The sequence below is a fragment of the Mastomys coucha genome, unplaced genomic scaffold (assembly GCF_008632895.1).
Source record: "Mastomys coucha isolate ucsf_1 unplaced genomic scaffold, UCSF_Mcou_1 pScaffold15, whole genome shotgun sequence".
Lineage (NCBI taxonomy): Eukaryota > Metazoa > Chordata > Mammalia > Rodentia > Muridae > Mastomys > Mastomys coucha.
This window is the reverse complement of record NW_022196897.1, coordinates 77,662,332-77,681,570: the sequence shown is the minus strand read 5'-3', so window position 1 is coordinate 77,681,570 and position 19,239 is coordinate 77,662,332. Positions and strand designations below refer to the sequence as shown.

The 19,239-nt window shown below is 39.1% G+C and overlaps 1 protein-coding gene and 1 non-coding gene across 6 annotated transcripts in view; both read right to left on the bottom strand.

Annotated features, from left to right (window-relative positions):
• Ckap5 (cytoskeleton associated protein 5) overlaps positions 1–19,239 on the bottom strand; it is a 92,056-nt gene that overhangs the window by 3,165 nt on the left and 69,652 nt on the right. For 4 of the 5 annotated variants that reach the window (XM_031371005.1, XM_031371006.1, XM_031371008.1 and 1 more), the window contains exons 29-43: positions 17,971–18,120; positions 17,481–17,684; positions 17,165–17,300; positions 16,420–16,613; positions 13,450–13,622; positions 13,200–13,223; positions 12,013–12,186; positions 11,668–11,788; positions 6,287–6,466; positions 5,056–5,243; positions 4,027–4,102; positions 2,518–2,706; positions 2,298–2,435; positions 1,779–1,862; positions 798–957 (exon numbers count right to left, since the gene is read on the bottom strand). In XM_031371005.1, coding sequence (XP_031226865.1) covers positions 798–957; positions 1,779–1,862; positions 2,298–2,435; positions 2,518–2,706; positions 4,027–4,102; positions 5,056–5,243; positions 6,287–6,466; positions 11,668–11,788; positions 12,013–12,186; positions 13,200–13,223; positions 13,450–13,622; positions 16,420–16,613; positions 17,165–17,300; positions 17,481–17,684; positions 17,971–18,120 — 2,191 coding nt within the window. The remainder of the gene's footprint in view (positions 1–797; positions 958–1,778; positions 1,863–2,297; positions 2,436–2,517; positions 2,707–4,026; positions 4,103–5,055; positions 5,244–6,286; positions 6,467–11,667; positions 11,789–12,012; positions 12,187–13,199; positions 13,224–13,449; positions 13,623–16,419; positions 16,614–17,164; positions 17,301–17,480; positions 17,685–17,970; positions 18,121–19,239) is intronic. The other variant, XM_031371010.1, reaches the window with a different exon arrangement.
• On the bottom strand, positions 16,810–16,920 carry LOC116092800. Its single transcript, XR_004119497.1, has one exon. It is a non-coding gene; the product is annotated as a small nucleolar RNA SNORD67 (small nucleolar RNA).

Genomic DNA, 19,239 nt, shown 5'->3' with positions numbered 1-19,239 from the left:
ACACAAAACAAATAACAGACACTATTATCATATATGTTGGAAGTGGGAAATGTGCTGGGTGTAGTGGCATATCCCTTTTAAACTCAGAACCCAGGAGCAGAGGCAGGTAGATCTTTGTGAACAAGATCTGAACATGGCTATGGAATTGGTCAATAGGCTCTCTTAGAAGCAACAGCTGTGTGTGTGTGTATGTGTGTGTGTGTGTATAAATAAATAAAATACCCAATGTAATACTACAAATATATTAGTGACAGAGTGTATCCAGAGCATGCACAAAGCCCTAGTAGTTTCAATCCCCACATAAAGAACAATAGAATGACAAAGTTAGCACAAAGGTCTCAAGGCTTATGTGTCTGTGTTTCATAAATAGCATGGGGGTTGGTGGAGCTCGGGAGCAGTAGATGGGGTCCCAGAAATAGCAGGGGATCAGACAAGACAGGACACTCAAAGGTTTTTGCCTTCTAGAAAATAGTTTGAGACACCTTCTGATGCTCTTTGTGGAAACATGCACAAAACAGTGAAGGCCAGAGTAGGGAGAACAAACATGAGGGCATTTTGGTATAGTTCAGCTAAGAGAGAACACTTTCCACCAAGGTGTCAAAGGTAAGGCAGGAGAGGTGAGTGGGCCCTGTCCATGGTGTGCAGGCAGGCCACAGGGCTCCTGGCAGGAGGAGAAGACCAGGAGCTTTATACTTCTCACCAAACTAGGATAAAGCTGGTGTCAACAAGAATGCCAATGGAGTGGGTGGCTTACAACTATCTTAGCCGGTTTCTGGAACTGTAACAGGAAACCACACCTGTTGAAGTGGGAATGCGGCCTTTGCTTTCTCTCTCCATCTCAATCACCCGAAGGCCTCTCTCAACATAACTCTGAAAGAACTGTGAGGAATTTTTCAGAAATGGTTCAATGTCAGTATCTGAATATTTCTTCTTATATTCATATAACTCTGCTAGGCCCTGGTTAAAAAAAAAGAAAGAAAGAAAAAGAAAGAGGGTGGGGATGGGCATTAAGTTAAGAGTTCGATGAAGGGAACCACACCTATTTGATTTAACCCCTTCCACTCCCCCTTGTTCTCTCCAGACTTACTCCCTCCACCCCTCCTTCAGGATTTTTGCAGACAAGGTCTATTTTTTTTTTTTGGTTTTTTGAGACAGGGTTTCTCTGTGTAGCCCTGGCTGTCTTGGAACTTACTCTGTAGACCAGGCTGGCCTTGAACTCTGAAATCTGCCTGTCTCTGTCTCGCAAGTGCTAGGATTAAAGGCGTGCGCCACCACTGCCCGGCCAGACAAGGTCTTATTATATAACTCTGACTGGCCCAGAACTTCCTATGTACATCAGATTGGCCTCAAACTTAGAGCAATCATCTGCCTCAGCCTCCTGACTGCTAAGATTACAATTGTGTACCACAATGACCGCCTTTTTGTTATGTTTGTTTTTTTGAGATAGTCTCACTATGTATATAGTTCCTTCTAGTCTCAAACTTGCCATTTTCTTTTTTTTTTTTTTTTTTTTTTTTTTTTTTTTTTTTTTTTTTTTTTTTTTTTTTTTTTTTTTGGTTTTTCGAGACTGGGTTTCTCTGAGTAGCCCTGGCTGTCCTGGAACTCACTCTGTAGACCAGGCTGGCCTCGAACTCAGAAATCCGCCTGCCTCTGCCTCCCAAGTGCTGGGATTAAAGGCGTGCGCCACCATCGCCTGGCAAACTTGCCATTTTCTACCTTGGCTTTCCAAGTGCTGTAACTGCTGTGCTACCATACCAGCCTTGGGCTTTAGTTCTCACCTCCTTAGTGTTCTCTTTAGAGCCAATCTTCTTAAAAATCTCAGCTAAGAAATCATTTACTTTGGCCTTTGATGATTTTTCATCCTAATAAATTGAAAAACACAAAGGAATGGTTAGAGTTGAACAAATGAAAGAATGGATGCTAACAGAAAGTATTTTAAAATACAGGCCTTATAGGTGTGGTTCTGCTGGTACAGGAAGCCCAGAGCTAAAAAGCTTAGAGAAGCAATACTAGTATTCTGGTTATGAATGCCTCTAGTCTAAGGATTTCACCTCAACTCTGAGGACAAGCTGGTCCATTCCTCTCCAGTTAAGTAGAGCTCACAGTGGACTTACCTAGTGACCTATCGATACTTTGGGCACAGATATAGAGCTCTTTTTTTGGAGATGAAAAAGTGTTTCTTCATTACTCAAGTGTTTTAAAAATGTTAGGCAGAAATGGCTATCGTAGCAAACCAAGAGACTGATTACTCTGATTCTAAGACACCCCCGACCCCCAAGGTAATTCAGGCTACTCACTATTCGAGAAGCTCCCTTTTCTGTTTCCTTATCAGACTTGCTCCCAGTCTGGTCCATACTATGCTTCATCATGCGACATAGGTGGGCCTCCAGTTCTGACTCATTCTTGTTATCAATCATTGTAAGGTGGTCTAGGATCTGAAGGAGACAGCACATTCAAATGCTAGCTAATGAATGTCCATGAAATTTACTCAAGACATCAACTGTTGTTCTCACTCACCTTAGGTCCTTTTAATTTGCATAAAGTATGCAGAAGGGTCTTTAGAGTCCTTATAGGAAATTCACTTTTGCATTGCTTCAATTTCTCTTTGGGAAAGACCTTCATGAAAATGTGGATGTCCAGAAGAATTCTGTCTAGGTTAATGCTGTTGATGGTGTCAGGCAATAGACGAACCATTCTCCATAGACACTATTAAAATAAGAAACCAGAGGGTAAAAGATGGCTCAGCAGTTAAGAGCATTGGCTGCGGATGGGTGGCAGTGGCACATGCCTTTATTCCCAGTACTTGGGAGGAAGAAGTAAGTGGATCTCTGAGTTCAGGCCAGTCTGGTTTACAGAGTGAGTTTCAGGACAGCCAGGGATACAATAGAGAAACCCTGTCTCAAAAAAACCAAAAACCAACCAACCAAAACAAAAAGTGCTGGCTGCTCTTCCAGAAGACCCAGTCTGTAACTCTAGTTCCAAGGGATCCAATATTTCACATAGGCATACAAGAAGACAAGACACCATGTACATAAAAATAACCAAACCATTAAAAAATAAGAAAAAGAGGGAGTGACTAATAATAATTTCCTTAGGACCTGAGTATAGAGTAGTTTAGATTATTTAACCAAATCTAATCTAAGGAAGCAAAATATCCTATACCACTACAGTACCAGTACTATAATGCTATACTTACGTTCATTTGGAGAGTTCTATGAAAGACTAAACATTATAAGCCTGTATATACCTCTCCCTCATAATGAAAATCCCTTGTCAAACTTCTTGTCTTCTGGTTTGGTTAGCCATGAACTAACTATACTATGAACAAGAGGCTGGTTCTTTTGTTTCACTTTCCAAGTGGTGGGATTACAGGTATAAGCCACTGTGGTAGCTTGCTCTTCTTGTTTGCAAAGATTTTTTAGGAGAATCCAGGCTTCTTGAATTCCAGCACTAGGAAGCAGAAGCAGGTCAGCCAGGCCTCTGCCTCCTAGATATTAAGATGAAGGTGTATATCACATCACAGCATGTAGGCTGACACCAAAAGTGCTAGACTTGAATTCAGTGATAAGTGAAAATAAAAGTCCAGTTATATATATATATATTTTTAAGACAGCTCACAGTTTCAATAATACTAAATTAGGTATCTTAGGCTGGTTTTTGGCTCCTATCCTCCTTCCTTAGCCTCTTGTTTTCTGGAATTACAACTGTTACCATGCCTAACTTACCAATTGTATTTTTTGTCTCTACTTGGTTGATCTGAGTCAATATCATAATTTGAATTTCTTTCCCTCTACATTTTAAAAAAGTGATTATAGCTGGGTGGTGGTGGCACATACCTTTAGTCCCAGCACTCTGGAGGCAGAGGCAAGTGGCTCTCTGAGCTTGAGGCTGGCTAGCATTGGTCTTGATTGAGTCTTGACAGCCAAGGCCACAGAGAGAAACCCTGTCTTGAATCCCAACCCCACCTCCACACAAAACAGTGATTATATCTTTGAAAGAAAAGAGATGAAATCATTTCAACTTTACCTTCATAACAAGCTCTGAGAATTTGGGAGAACTAGCTGTTGCTAGCAGGCTGTCCTGAAGTAAAACAAGCAGGGCACTAGAAAGACAAATAGCATTAACAAATTTTAAACCTTCATTCTTAAAAATCAGTAACTAAAGTATGAATATTCTCTATCCACCTAATAAGCAATTCACAGATCATTATTATTAAAAATAATAATCTGAAGCCAGGTAGTGGTGGCACACGCCTTTAAATCCCAGCACTTGAAAGGCAGAGGCAGGTGGATTTCTGAGTTTGAGGCCAGCCTGGTCTACAGAGTGAGTTCCAGGACAGCCAGGGCTACACAGAGAAACCCTGTCTTGAACCCCCCCCCAAAAAAAGATCAATCATTAAAATTTTGTTATTTGGACTGGAGAAATGGCTTAGAGGTTAAGAGTACTGACTGCTTTTCCAGAGGTCCTGAGTTCAATTCCCAGCAACCACATGGTGCTCTGTAATAGGATATGATGCCCTCTCCTGGTGTGTCTGAGAACAGCAACAGTGTACTCATATACATAAAATAATTAATAAATCTTTAAAAAAAGATTTTGTTATTTGAAAATTGGTAAATTTTGTCATAGTTTTCTTTTTTTATGGCCATTAGTAGCTGAGAGACGAATATAACGCTAGAGATATAACCAGTTTATTTTGCTGCCTATTCAAAAAAATTCATGATATTGATTATTACTAGTTTTAGCCTGAAATAGAGGACTCATTTAGAAGAAAGTAATAAATCATCTTATTAGGTAAGTTTGAAAGTTACAATTGACCTGGTGACTTTGATCCTCTTGCCTCCATCCAAGAGGAATGCTCCTCAGTGTTGGAATTATAGGAGAGTGCCACTATGCTGGGGTATTTACAAGTGCTGGGGAGCAAACTCAGAACTCTGAATGCTAGGCAAGCACTCTACTGATGGAGTCACCCACACTCTCAACTCTGACTACCTGATTTCTATGTGTAGACAAATAAGAGACTATCCCAAGTTTACTGATGAGGGTATAAATATATACCTGAGGATATTGGTCTGGTCTGATTTCTCCAAAACCTTCACCACCAAGAGGTTCACAGAACGAATCACCTGTTGTCCTTCCTCCAGATCTTCAATTCGAGAATCCAGCATTAAGGTGATCAGTCCATGCATCAGGTCTTTCAGTACTCCAGTGGAGGCCTCCCGGGCCAAGCTCTCTATCTGAAATAGCTATCCAGTTCTAACTGTGTTAGGGAGGTTAAAACTCAATATATGAAACAAAGAAGAAAAACATAGTTGGTATATTCTAGTCAATATTCAGTTATATATATTGACAAAGGTTTACCCTGTGGCCCAGCTGGCCAATACTTTATAAACTTCTAAGTTCTGGGATAACATGTTTGCACAAACATACTTGGCACAATTATATTGCATTTTTAAAACCTCATAATGTTAAAAAAAAATCCCTAATTAAAATTAATTGGTATGCTTCCTTTCTACTTTATTTTTGATCCCCAATTATTCATGAAAAGCCAAGTAGGACCTGCTTTGCCTGTAGAAGAAACTGGTAGGAAGCAGAACACTGGGAAAAACTAAGCACTCTACTTTACATCCTAACTATGGGGAGGGGAAGAAGCCCCCAATGAAGGATTTCTTGAATAAATGTGTGCTGCTAACCTGGTCTGTATCAAGGACCTAGCTTCAGCCCTCAGGGAATGGCAATGCCTTCTCTGTGAGGACATAGAGGGAAGTGGCAAAGCCTTCCTTGGGGGCCCAAGAGTGGGTGTTTGTGATGTCTATAGGAATGCCCTCCATAGCTCCCCAACAACCATGTTCATTGACCTGAAGGCTGCTCTCCTACAGAGACTGTTCCTATAGAGATTAGACCTATGTCCTTTATCCAGTCATATAAGATAACCCACCTCCGTGTTTATCTATATGCAACAACCCAGCCTCTCTGTTCAATTCTATATAAGTATGTTGAGTTTTTGGGGTGCTGAGATTTCCCCATCTCAAAGTTCAGACCACACAATCCTAGCTTTTCTGTGGTTCTATTTCTGTCTATTTTTTATTCCTTCTCTACTCCAGCTGTGCTAGATGAGACACCTAGCCAGTAATGTTCAGTGCAAAAAGTCACCAACTGGCTCCATGACACATGGATAATTCTACCAAGTGGACACAGGCCTCATTGGAACATCAGCATTACTCTGGCTTGAGAAGCTGGGTGGGATAATAGATCTAAGAGAAACCCAAGTTCTGAAGAATTGTCTTACCGAAATCATGTTGCCAATGATACAGCTATACAACTTGATGATTTCATCTTTGTCCAACTTCTCATCTGCCATGTGTGTGCTGTAGATGAGTCTTAGCTGCATGAATGTTGCTATCAGAAACTGATCAATGTGGCCAGACATAGCTTCAGCTTTGTCTTCCTGCCTCAGGACTTCATCAATCTGGTAAGAAAAATTTCAACCTGTAGTTTCCAAGCTTTATGAGTGGCAGAAAGACATAAGGCACATTTCTATAAGAGAATTAATTAGCAAAGCACTTATTTTTCCTTAAAAAAAAAAATTAACTTTACAAATAACTATCCTTAGGAATTCAATCATTATATATATATATATGTATATATATATATATACACACATATATATGCACACATTTATTTTACTGAGCAAGATGGTATTAAATGAATTAGCCAGAGATTCTGTTTGAAGAATAGAACTACTGTATAGTTCAGAGAATAATTTCTATGTTTGAATGTTCAATTCATTAAAAATAGTGGGTTTTTTTGTTTGTTTGTTTTTTGGAGACAGGGTTTCTCTGTAGAGCCCTGGCTGTCCTGGAACTCACTCTGTAGACTAGTCTGGCCTTGAACTCAGAAATCTGCTCGTCTCTCCTCCCAAGTGCTGGGATTAAAGGCGTGTGCCACCACTGCAAGAATACTTTTTTTTAGACAGTGTTACTACTAAACCTTTAACTTAAAAAAAACAAGAGTAGTGGAACATACATATAACCAGTACTTTGAAGGCTAAGGAAGCAGGAGGATTTTACATTTGAGTTCAGTCTAGGCTACACAGCCAAGTTTCAGGATATCCTGGGCTACAAAGTGAGAGCCTGCCTTCACACAAACAAACAACAGTAACAACAAAAATCCCAAACAAACAATCTTATCTATATGTATATAGTTTGTTTCATATATATGTGAATGAAGAGTTCAGTGGTAGAGCATGTCCTACTTTGTTTAAGGATCTGGGGTTTGACTCACAGTACTGTCAAAATTTAAAAAGACAATCTCCACAACAAAAAGTAACAAGCAAAAGATCTCCATTTGTTTTCTCATGTCCAATGTCTTTGCTAGTTTAGTACTTGGTTGTAGTAAAATGTTAAATGTTCTGCAGGAAAACATTTATCTCTTATACAATAATATAAAAGTATCCCCAAGGCCTTGTGTATTCTAGGCATATTAAGCAGATCTATATTACATATAGTATATGTTGATATTCAGTAAACTTCATTTTTAGCAGGACTGCCAAGCTGCACAACTTTATTGGTCCACCATTTATATGTGAACAGTGACTCCTGGTATGGGCCTTACTTTCAAAATATAAAATTCTCTTTGTGTATGACTACTTCACAGACACAGTATTTAGTGGGAAAGTTTATTGTTTCCATATGCATATCATAAAAAAATACTGCATTTTTAGGGAGGATTATTTTCCTCTTTCTCTAAATTATATTTATCAGTAGACATACATTCTTTCATACTTATAGTATTATAGTATAGTATTCTATATTTATAAAATAGCATTTTATAAATACTATTTATTTTATACTATAAAATAGTATAATACTATTTTATATTATTATATAAATAATTATAGTACACATATTCTCAAGGCTTTAGAGACACATTTACTATACAAAGATTACATGTATTTTCCTGCATCTAGCTTTCTTTCTTTGTTTTTTGAGTCAGGGCCTCTTTATTTAGCCTTAGCTATTCTGGAACTCACTATGGAGAACCTGAACTCAGACAGATCTGCCTGCCTGTGCCTCTGAGTGTTGGGATTAAAGGCATGAACCTCCATACTCCATACTGGCATCTAGCTTTCTAATTCAGTGGAAATTTATGAAAAATCTCTAAAGTCAAAAGAACAACTTGGCTGGGCGGTGGTGGCGCACGCCTTTAATCCCAGCACTTGGGAGGCCGAGGCAGGCGGATTTCTGAGTTCGAGGCCAGCCTGGTCTACAGAGTGAATTCCAAGACAGCCAGAGCTACACAGAGAAATCCTGTCTCGAAAAACCAAAAAAAAGAACAACTCTATTTGTGAAAGCAGCACAAGATGCTGGAGAGATAACTGGCTCTGCTATTAAGAGAGCACTTGCTGTTCTTGCAATGGACTGCAATTTGGTTCCCAGCCTTATCATGTAACCTCACTTTAAACTCCAGTTTCAAGGAATCTAATGCTCTCTTCTGGATTCTGTAGGGATCAACCAGGTATACATATATGTTGTGCATATATGCATGCAAAATACTCATACAAAAACAAAATCTTTTTTTTTTTAAAGATTTAATTATGTACGTACACTATAGCTGTCTTTAGACACACCAGAAGAGGGCATCAGATTTCATTAAGGATGGTTGTGAGCCACCATGTGGTTGCTGGGATTTGAACTCAGGACCTTTGGAAGAGTAGTCGGTGCTCTTAACTGCTGAGCCATCTCTCTAGCCCCCAAACCAAAATCTTAAAATACTGGCTTCTCAACCTTCCCAATGCTGTGACCCTTTAATACAATTCTTCATGTTGTGGTGACCCCCAACCATAAAATTATTTTGTTGCTACTTTATAACTCTAATTTTGCCATTATAAATTATAATGTAAATATCTGATATGTACAATATCTGATATATGGGGATCGACTATAGGTTGAGAGCCACTGACTTAAAACAAATAACATAATGGCTTATCCATTTACCAAAATTTTTAATCATTTCTTTACTGAGACTTGCAGTGTTTGTAGATTAGTACATTACAATAAACAAAATGTTTGAGTATATTTCTCCTTATGTGCTTGCATTTTTATGTCTAAGAGAGAGAACATTCTCCTTTTTTTTTTTTTTAAAGACAGGTTTCTCTGTGTAGCCAGGAACACAAAAGCCAGGGTTCCTGCTGTCCTAGAACTCACTCTGTAGACCAGGCTGTCCTCAAACTCAGAAATCTGCCTGCCTTCTGCCTCCCAAGTGCTGGGATTAAAGGCGTGTACCACCACTGCCCGGTGCATTCTCCTTTCTTAAGAGGACACATACTGTTTGTTTTCTTTTGATGGAGACTGACCTTAGGCCTTGCACATTCTAAGCTTGCAGTATATGGATGAGCCACACTTCTAGTCCTCATAGAACTTTAAAAATGCACTAATGTGATTGGCATGGTGGCACATGCCTTAAATACCAGTATTCAGGAGGCAGAGGCATTCAGATAGCTGAGTTCAAGGCCAGCCTGGTCCACATGGCATTCTAGATCAGCAGAGACCTTGTCTCAGAAAACAAAGATTCAGTAACAACTCATGTCTCAATCCCCGACCTCCTACCTCCTGATTTCTCTGTGTAATATCCCTGGCTGATTCTCCTAGAACTCACATTGTGGACCATGCTGTTATAGAACTGGCAGAGATCCACCTGCCTCCTGAATGCTGGGATTAAAGATATATGCCACCACTACGCCTGTTCTCTTTTTCCTTGTTGTTGTTATTATTATTATTGTTACTTTCCTTCTTTGATTAGACAGTCTCATGTAGCTCAGGCTGGCTGCAAAGTTGACATGTAGCAAAGAATAACCCTGGAGTTCTGATCCTCCTGCCTCCTGAGTGCTGGGATTATAGGCATACACCACCATGGTCAGCTTATACAAATAAACATGTCTCCCTTCTGTTACTCCGAGCCTCCAGTATTCTTATTAGGAAGTAAAGATTGACATAGGATCCAGTTGAAAGAATAACTAACTCTCACGAGTTGTTCTCTCACTTCTAAACATGTGCTGGAACTCCCTCAGCTTCTCAAATTTTAGTGTTGTAATTTTGAATGGAAATACACTTTAATTTGCCAGGTAGTGGTGGCACATGTCTTTAATCCTAGCACTTTTAAGTTTGAAGCCATATACTGATTTATAAAGTAAGCTAGAGGACAGCCAAGGTTACACAGAGACCCTGTCTCAAACAAACAAACAAACAAACAAACAGGCCTGGAGAGATGGCTCAGTGATTTTTCTACGAGTCCTAAGTTTAATTCCCGGCAACTCTCAGTAATGACATTGTGGTTCACAACCATCTATACTGGGACCCGATGCCCTCTTTTGGTAAGAAACACACTTAATTTATGTATTAGGTAACTAACATCTTTCTAATTCTGAATCATATAAACATTCTATATACATTTATACATATGTATAGTTTTCTTCCGTCCTTCCTTTCTTTTTTTGAGACAATGTTTCTTTGTGTGTCCTCCTGGATGTCCTGGAACTCATACTGTAAACCAGTCTGGCCTCAAACTCAAAGAGATCTGTCTGCCTCTGCCTCACGAGTGCTGAGATTAAAGATGTGCACCACCACTGCCCAGCAAACAGTGTAATTTAAATGTCATTCACTAACCCTTCACTATTTTTTATGTAAATGTCTTGAATATATTGCTTTATTTTACTAACACATTGTTGATGAGTTTAAAAAATAATTTGAGTTTTTTTGTAATTTGAAAGAATGCTACAAATGAAATGACTTACTGAATGTTTAGCAACAACTGAGAGTATCCCCACAATGGATGACTTGCCTTAATAACCAATGAAGTTTCCCCACGACTATGGAAAATCAGCCCAAAATAGCATGGAGTCAGGTTGTCATTTGGAGTACACACGATGGAATCATGCAGAGTTCATTTTGTTTTGCTATAGATTTGTAGCTCCCCTCTCTAAATGTAAGAAATATGACTCCCATTTTCTTTTCTTTTTTTTTTTTTTTTAAGGTAACCAGTCTGTATATAACCTATCTCCTATTTCTGCCTCCAGCCCTTCTCCATTTTGATGTCCCTTTTTCTGGTTTGGATGATTCCTCATTCTGAGCTCACTCTGCATGCTACTTGCTTTGCTTGGGGCCTTAACACCATGACAGAGTGGCCCCCTGCATGGGTATCCTTCTCTTGGGAATCAATGCTCTTTTATGAACACTTTCCTTGTAATCTACTGGACTTTTATCTCCTGGCTTTGAGATAACGTGGCCATTGTCACCACACCAAACACAAACCTAGCTTTTCCCTATTTATATATAATTAAAACCAAACTGTTAGGGAAGGAAGAAGAAAATGGTTAAAAACAAATAGCTTCTGAGGAATGAATAAATGGCTCATAAATAAAAACATTGGCTACTCTTCCAGAGGACCTGGGTTTGAGTCTTGGCATATGGTAGCTCACAATTGTAACTCTAGTTCCAGGGGATTTGATACAAATGATAACTGTGTCCCTGTGTCCTTTTTTGAAAAATCAGGATAATACCGGACACTGCCTGCATGCTTCAATACTGTTATTACACTAGTTCACAATCCATTATTCTTACAAGTCTCTACATAGATCAATGAAGTCACTATTGTGGGAAGTATTCCCATTACCTGTGTCAGAGCTTGGATACTTGTGTTGATGTCACCACTGGCTACTTGGGAGATAATGAAATTGATTGTGGATGCTGTATTACTGTGCATGTCATCAAAATGTGGAGAAACAGCCCGGATCCTAGACAACACATCAAAAGGAAAAATTCAATATGAATTATAAGACATTTTAATGAGTGGGAATTATACAATTCTCTACTAGATCCAGGTTTTAGTAAAGATGCCACTATTAGGTAGTAATGAACTCTAGGAATTTGCAACGGCATAATTCCATAGTGGGCTCTTTTCAGGTATGTACTCTAAGGATCATGAGCTGTTTGTATTTAAATGAAAGGCTGAACTTACTTAGGTTCAGGAATAAGGACAGGTTCAAAAATGTCATCAAGTTTGTGCTGGACAAGCTCTGGCATTTCACAGCGGACTGAACCATTATCATTTTCAATCTCATCTAAATCCAGCTGGAATTCTCGGTGAACCATCTGGGCTGCTTCAGGATGACCACTCATGCTTCGAGCTTGACTAAAGGAAGCAAAAAGATGCTCCTGAACTAAGAGGGATTTCTTCACACAAGGATAATATTAGCACTGCTAGCTGCCTCAAAGCTTCAAGACAGATGTTCAACTTCTGGTTTCAGCCCCTCTGAAGGATTTAAGTTGAGTGTAGGAAAGTGCCTGAAGTAACAACACTGGTTCAGGATTATCCTAAGAGAGAGCAGGAAACTTTAATTTGTGCTTAGATTACTGGTTAAGTGTATTATCTCTAATGTGCAAAAGCCTTGTCCACAATCTTGAACTTCTATTCCACCTGGTGCAGAAAATACTCATATAGACTGAAAATCCACTACTATGAGCCGAAGTATTAATAATAGTGTAGACTGGATGTTCCCTACTCTCTCTGTGAAATTAACCAGTGTTTAAGTTCTGATCATAGGCATCTTATGCAGTTTTTCACTACATTTTATGCTTTGAAAGATAGTCAATACTTTTTGAAGCCACTCTTGATAGGACCAGGCCAGTATTATATAGTTATACAAAATTTCCAAATTCAAATTGGTTAAAATTATACTTGCAGCACACACAGCCCCAGACAGTGCTGTCTTGTTTGGACGGCAGTATTTTGAGTCATAGGCCGGTTCTGGGATGCATGCATCTCATTGGCTGTATCTTAGGAACTGGGTATGCTGTGGTGGTGCACCCCTTTAATACCAGGACTCTGGGAAGCAGAGACAACTGAAACTCCATGAATTCAAGGATAGCCTGGTCTACATGGTGAGCTCCAAGACAGCTAGGACTATGAGACCCTGTTTCAAAAAAACTAAAATAATGACAACAACAACAAAAAAACAAAAACAAAAACAGGAACTTGAGTACAACCAAATATAAAAAAGAATTTCATGGGAGGCCTGATATTTATGGCCACCCTCTGCTGCCCTGTTGTAAAAAGCTGGTTACTCTCCAGAGGGGATGAAACCATGTCAGAAGTTAGAAAGATATAAGAGCCCTGCTAATGAGAAATTAGCAGGCAGTACTTACATCCTATAAGTGCGATACATAATTCTGTCCACGGAAAAGCAGTGAAAGAAGGCACAAGACCATTTAGAAGTGGTTTTGAGACAAAGACAATGAAGAATGAAAGATTAAACATTTGGTCATAAGACATTACCCTAGACACTCTGTCATGCATGATAATGACAAAAACTCAAGATTATGTTACAGACAAGCTCAGAGCACACAAAGCTAAATCCATATATATGCCAGCAAATAACTATCTATATTCACATACTTAAGTTTGGAGGACATGTCCTCAGTTGGTCCCTTGCGTAGCATGTTGGCATTAGAGTTTATGTTCTGTGTGCGCTGAGGTTTCTCTTCAGCCTGTTTCACAGGTGCAGCAGAGGGTCTCTTTGCTGACCGCTTTATTCTCTCCTCAAGCATGCTCATGTCCTTCTCAGAAAGCTGTAAAAATTCAAACTATTAACATACACATTTACTAAAATATAAATCCATACTTTTAATCCCAGTATTGGGAGGCAAAGCTAGACAGGTGTTTCTCTAAGTTCAAGGACAGCTGGTCTACAAAACAGTCTGGACTACAAATGGAGTTCTAGGACAGCCAGGGCTGTTATACAGAGAAACCCTATCTCAAAAAATTAGCCATCCCAGCTTAAAAGAAGACAGGCAATGGTAGCACACACCTTTGAACCTAGTTCTTGGGAGGAAGAGGTAGGTGGATCTCTGAGTTCAAGGCTAGCATGGACTACAGAGTGAGTTCCAGGACAGCCAGGGCTACACACAGACAAATCCAGTCTTTTACAAACAAAATAACACACACAGACACAAACATACACACTTTGTTTTCACATAGAAAAAAAAAAAAGACACTATTATGATATATCAAATTTACTTTAAATTTCTACACTAGGGGCTGGACAGATGGCTCTATATTAAAAAGTATGTGTTACTCTTGCAAAGGACTTAGGTTCAGTTACCAGCACCCATATGGTGCCCCAAAATCATGTAACTCCAGTTTTTGTTTATTTTTGTTATTCGAGATAGGGTTTCTCTGTAGCTCTGGATGTCCTGGAACTCAGAGATCTCCCTGCCTTCGCATCCTGAGTGCTGGGATTAAAAGCATGCATGCTACCACTGCCCACTTTTTTTCTTTTAAGACATGGCTTCTCTGTGTAATAGCCCTGGGTCCAGCTACAACTTCAGTTCTAGAGGTTCCATGCCTAATTCTAGCCTCTGTAGACAAAAGGCACACATGTGGAATACATATGCACATATTTACATGCAGCCAAAACACTCATTCATAAGAAATAAACATAATCTTAAAAACAAACAAAGCCAACCTATTACATTATTTCTAAAAAGTGCTTCTTTGCATTCATTTATTTTGCGTGTGTGTGTGTGTGTGTGTATGTGTGAACGTGCACGTGTGCATGTTGTGTGTATGTGTTCACACAAGCACCACAACACCCATATAAAAGTTATAGGAGCACTTGTGGGAGTTGATTCTTTTTTGTTACCATGTGGTTCTAGGAATGAAAACTCAGGTATTCAGGCTTGGTTGTAAAACAACTTTATCCTTTGAATTATCTTGTTAGGTTTCATATCACTATATTATTAAGTCAATTACCATTAATATACTAACAACATATGAAAGAAAAGGGTATAAAAGTAATAGCTAATGTTAATCATTATAATAAGCTAAAAATAGAATCTGTTGATTGTTCAGTTGTAAGTATGCTTGCCTAATATGTACAAAGCCTTTGTTTAATACAGCATCCATAAAGACTGGACATAGTTGCATGTAATAACAATTCTAGCACTCAGGATGTAGGGGTAGAATCAGAAATGTTCAAAGTCTTAGGCTAGGCATGGTGGTTCACAACTTTAACCCTAGTACTGAGGAGTTGTAGGTGGGAGAAGAAGATCTCTGTGAGTTCTAGGTCAGCCTGATCAAAATAGCCACCTCGGGCTGGTGAGATGGCTCAGCGGGTAAGAGCACCAATTGCTCTTCCAAAGGTCCTGAGTTCAAATCCCAGCAACCACATGGTGGCTCACGACCACCTGTAATGAGATCTGACGCCCTCTTCTGGTGTGTCTGAAGACAGCTACATTGTACTTATAATAAATAAAAGATATATTTATGGGCTGGAGAGATGGCTCAGTGGGTAAGAGCACTAACTACTCTTCTGAAGGTCCTGAGTTCAAATCCCAGCAACCACATGGTAGCTCACAACCATCTGTAGTGAGATCTGACACCCTCTTCTGGTGCGTCTGAGAACAGCCACAGTGTACTTACATATAATAAATAAATAAATCTTAAAAAAAACAAAAACAAAAACAAAATAGCCACCTCAAGGACTACTACATAGAGAGACCCTGCCTCCAAATAAATAAATAAACAAATGAAAGAAAGAATAAACAAAAAACCAAAAAATTAAATAAAAGAAGTTTAAGATATTCATTTGCTACATTCATTGAGTTTGAGCCTGGTCTGACATATCAAACTTAAAAAAAAAAAAAATTTTTTTTTTTTAAAAGGAAGGAAAAAAGCCGGGCGGTGGTGGCTCACGCCTTAATCCCAGCACTTGGGAGGCAGAGGCAGGCGGATTTCTGAGTTCGAGGCCAGCCTGGTCTACAGAGTGAGTTCCTGTGCCTGGAAAAGTAGCACATGGCTGAAGTTTGATCCCTATATCCAACATTGTTCCCAAAAGGGTACTAGTCAACTAATAGCCAAATGTACCAAAACCACAGAGCAGATTGCCATGAAGTATTTAAAATCCAGACTACCTCAGATTTCTCGATTCAAGAATAACTCTTGTATCTTAAGTAAACAGCAGTAAATTAAAAAAAAATTTTAGGCTGGGCAGTGGTGGCACACGCCTTTAATCCCAGCACTTGGGAGGCAGAGGCAGGCAGATTTCTGAGTTCAAGGCCAGCCTGGTCTACAGAGTGAGTTCCAGGACAGCCAGGGCTACACAGAGAAACCCTGTCTCAAACAAACAAACAAACAAACAAACAAAAAACCAAAAAACCCAAAACACCAAAAAAATTCTAGTTAAACACAGACAGCAAAGAGGGTCCAACAACAATGAAAGTACCTGAAATAAATGCCTGGATCTAGGATATCTTGATGGTTAAGCTTAATAATCAATGAAACTCCAGTAGAGTGAGATGGCAGGAAACCCAACAACCAAGTACCTTGGAATTCTTTTTACAAAGCATAAAGAGAAATATCACTTACATTTCCAATCAGTTTGAACACCTGATCTCCATGCACGTTGTACACTGTTACAATGGTGTTGAGGGCAGCATTCCGTACAGCATTGTCTCGGTCTCCTATGTGAATAGCTATCTCCTTTAAGGCTTTTCCTGGGGTTGGCTGACAAACATTCATACCATAGGACTCAATTAAGCAACCTAGCTCTTCCAGGCACTCTATTGGAGAAGAAAGAATAGATTAATGAAACCCAAAAATATGATATAGATGCTTCTGCAACTTTTCTTTGGCAGACAGGAAATGCCAAATCTTATTTTGGGTCTTTTTAGATTTTTCTTTCTTTTACACTGTCATATATGTCATATGTTACATATGTCAATGGTGTAATAATAAGTGTTCATGACAAGGTATGCCTGTGAGTCAGATGGCCCCTGTGCACTTGATTTTGTCACCAGGGTGGTACTGAGTGATGCCTGTATCACCTGATACTATGGCTCCACCAGTGTGCAACTCATCACTCTCACAGTTTGAATAAGAAAACTGGAAACAACTACACAAACACTGAAGAAATTTCATTGCTCACTTATAAATCATTTGTGGAGACTCACTCGTGCAAAAACTTGCACCTTAACTTCAATTTTGGGAGTGAGGGGGCAGGTTGAATCATATAGCTCAGTACAGAGACCTTGCATAGCACGTATGGGGCTCTGAGCTAAGCTCTCAGCAACTCTAGAAAGAAAGATGGACACATATAGATGCTTTGCTTTACCTGCTCTCTGCTTAGAGTTTTTGGACTTGGTCCCTTCCATGATGAAGGGGAACATTTTGCTGGCTGGGTAGACAAGGCACATCCGGTTCAGGATAGCACGGACATCTTTACGAATGACATCCTTTGGTTCTCCAACCTGGTCAATAAGAAATAACAGAGACCTTTTCTGAGTGCAATGGTTATTTCATGCATCACTGTATCTTGAAAGGACCTTGAGAATGAATGAAAGGAGATCCATCATGTGATAAGATGAACAGGTATAAGAATGAAGGTTAGCTCAGAACTCCAGTAGCCTCCCAGGATGAGAACACATTACCTTGAGGATGAGATAGGGGATAAAGGAGGATGCTTCATTCTCAGTAAGATGATACTCTTCCTCACTCAGCAGGGTGAAGAGCAACTTTAAATATTCCAGTGCTTTCATTAGGACGCTTGTATTGGTGTCGAAAAAACGGAGGGTAAGCCATTTTAAGATAAGATCTAAGCAACTGATGACTCCGTCTTTTTCACTTTCCAAGTGCTTAAAATAAAAGCAGAAATCCCACAGGTAAGACTGTATATAAATTTAAATTTCTACCAGGCATATATTTCTTAAGTGGTAATGGTACCCAAAAGAAAATGTAAGATTTTTAAACTTTCACCAGGATCCCCAAAATACACCATCATTTATTCTATTAAGTAAAAGAGCTCTACAGAGAACACAATGTATTCTACTTATTCCTCAAAGTATTCAAAGTTGTGAACAATTTTCAGCATTCCATATTTTCATATGCCTGAGGCAGATATTTATCTATTTGAAGACTTACATCAACCATGACAGCCAGGGCTTTATTGTGATGCTGAAAATCTGAGTGAAACATTTCATCTTGTAACCATTTAGCCACACAGCTAGACATCTGAGTCTTCAGCTGTTCAATGTATTCATCACGTGGTGTAGTAAAATTCCATTTTAGCACCTGAGGGATGAAAAAAAAAAGGCACTGAATGCAGGCAGTTAAATTGAAGCAAAGTTGAGAGTCACCTGGTGCAGTTGAAAGACCCAACTTAATGTAAGATATTTTTGTGCTCCTGTTCTTTTTTTTTTGGAGACAAGTTCATGCTATTTAGTACTCACTGGCTTGAATATGGAGAGCAGACTGGTCTTGAATTCACAGTAATCTTCCTGTCTTACCCTGCTCAGTCCTTTTTAAGTTTCTTTTCTTTTATACTTCATTTTTGTGTATGTGTGTTTTGACTGGATGTATATGTTTGTGTATTACATTCATGCCTGGTGCCTTTGAAGGCTAGAAAAAGGTACTGGATTCCTTGGAGCTGGAGTTATAGCCACAGTTGTGAGCCACCATGTAGATGCTAGGAATCAAATCCTAGTGTTCTGTATGAACAGCCAGTGCTCTTAATTGCTGAGCTACCTTTTTTCTTTTCTTTTCTTTTCTTTTGTTTTTTCGAGACAGGGTTTCTCTGTGTAGCCCTGGCTGTCCTGGAACTCACTCTGTAGACCAGGCTGGCCTCGAACTCAGAAATCCACCTGCCTCTGCCTCCCAAGTGCTGGGATTAAAGGCGTGCGCCACCACCGCCCAGCGCTGAGCTACCTTTCTAGCTCCTTGTTTCCTACATTTTTTTTTGAGACAGTATATTGCTCTGTAGACCAGGCTGGACTTAAAGTTTTGAGTTCCTGCTGGTTAAGCCTTCCAAATGCTGGGGCTATTAGCACATACCATCCTGCTTGGCTCTAAGTACTTTTTAGTTAAATAAGATTCATTAATAATTAATTATGAACATAAAATATAGCTTCCAGTGTTAACACTTCTGAAATCCTACGAGAAAACAATTTTGAGCAAATGTTAATAAAAAAAATTAAATGTTGATGCCTATTTATTTATATGTTTATTTAAAACGTGTCACTAAAAAGAATAAAACTAAAAAAAAAACAAACGCATATAAATGCTGTAATTGTATGACATGGCAAACATTATTGGCATAATTTTTTAGAAGGAAAACATGCCAAATTAAGAACATAATACCATTCTAGGAATTTAGTAGATATAATAACTTATGTGCATAAAGACATATATTTA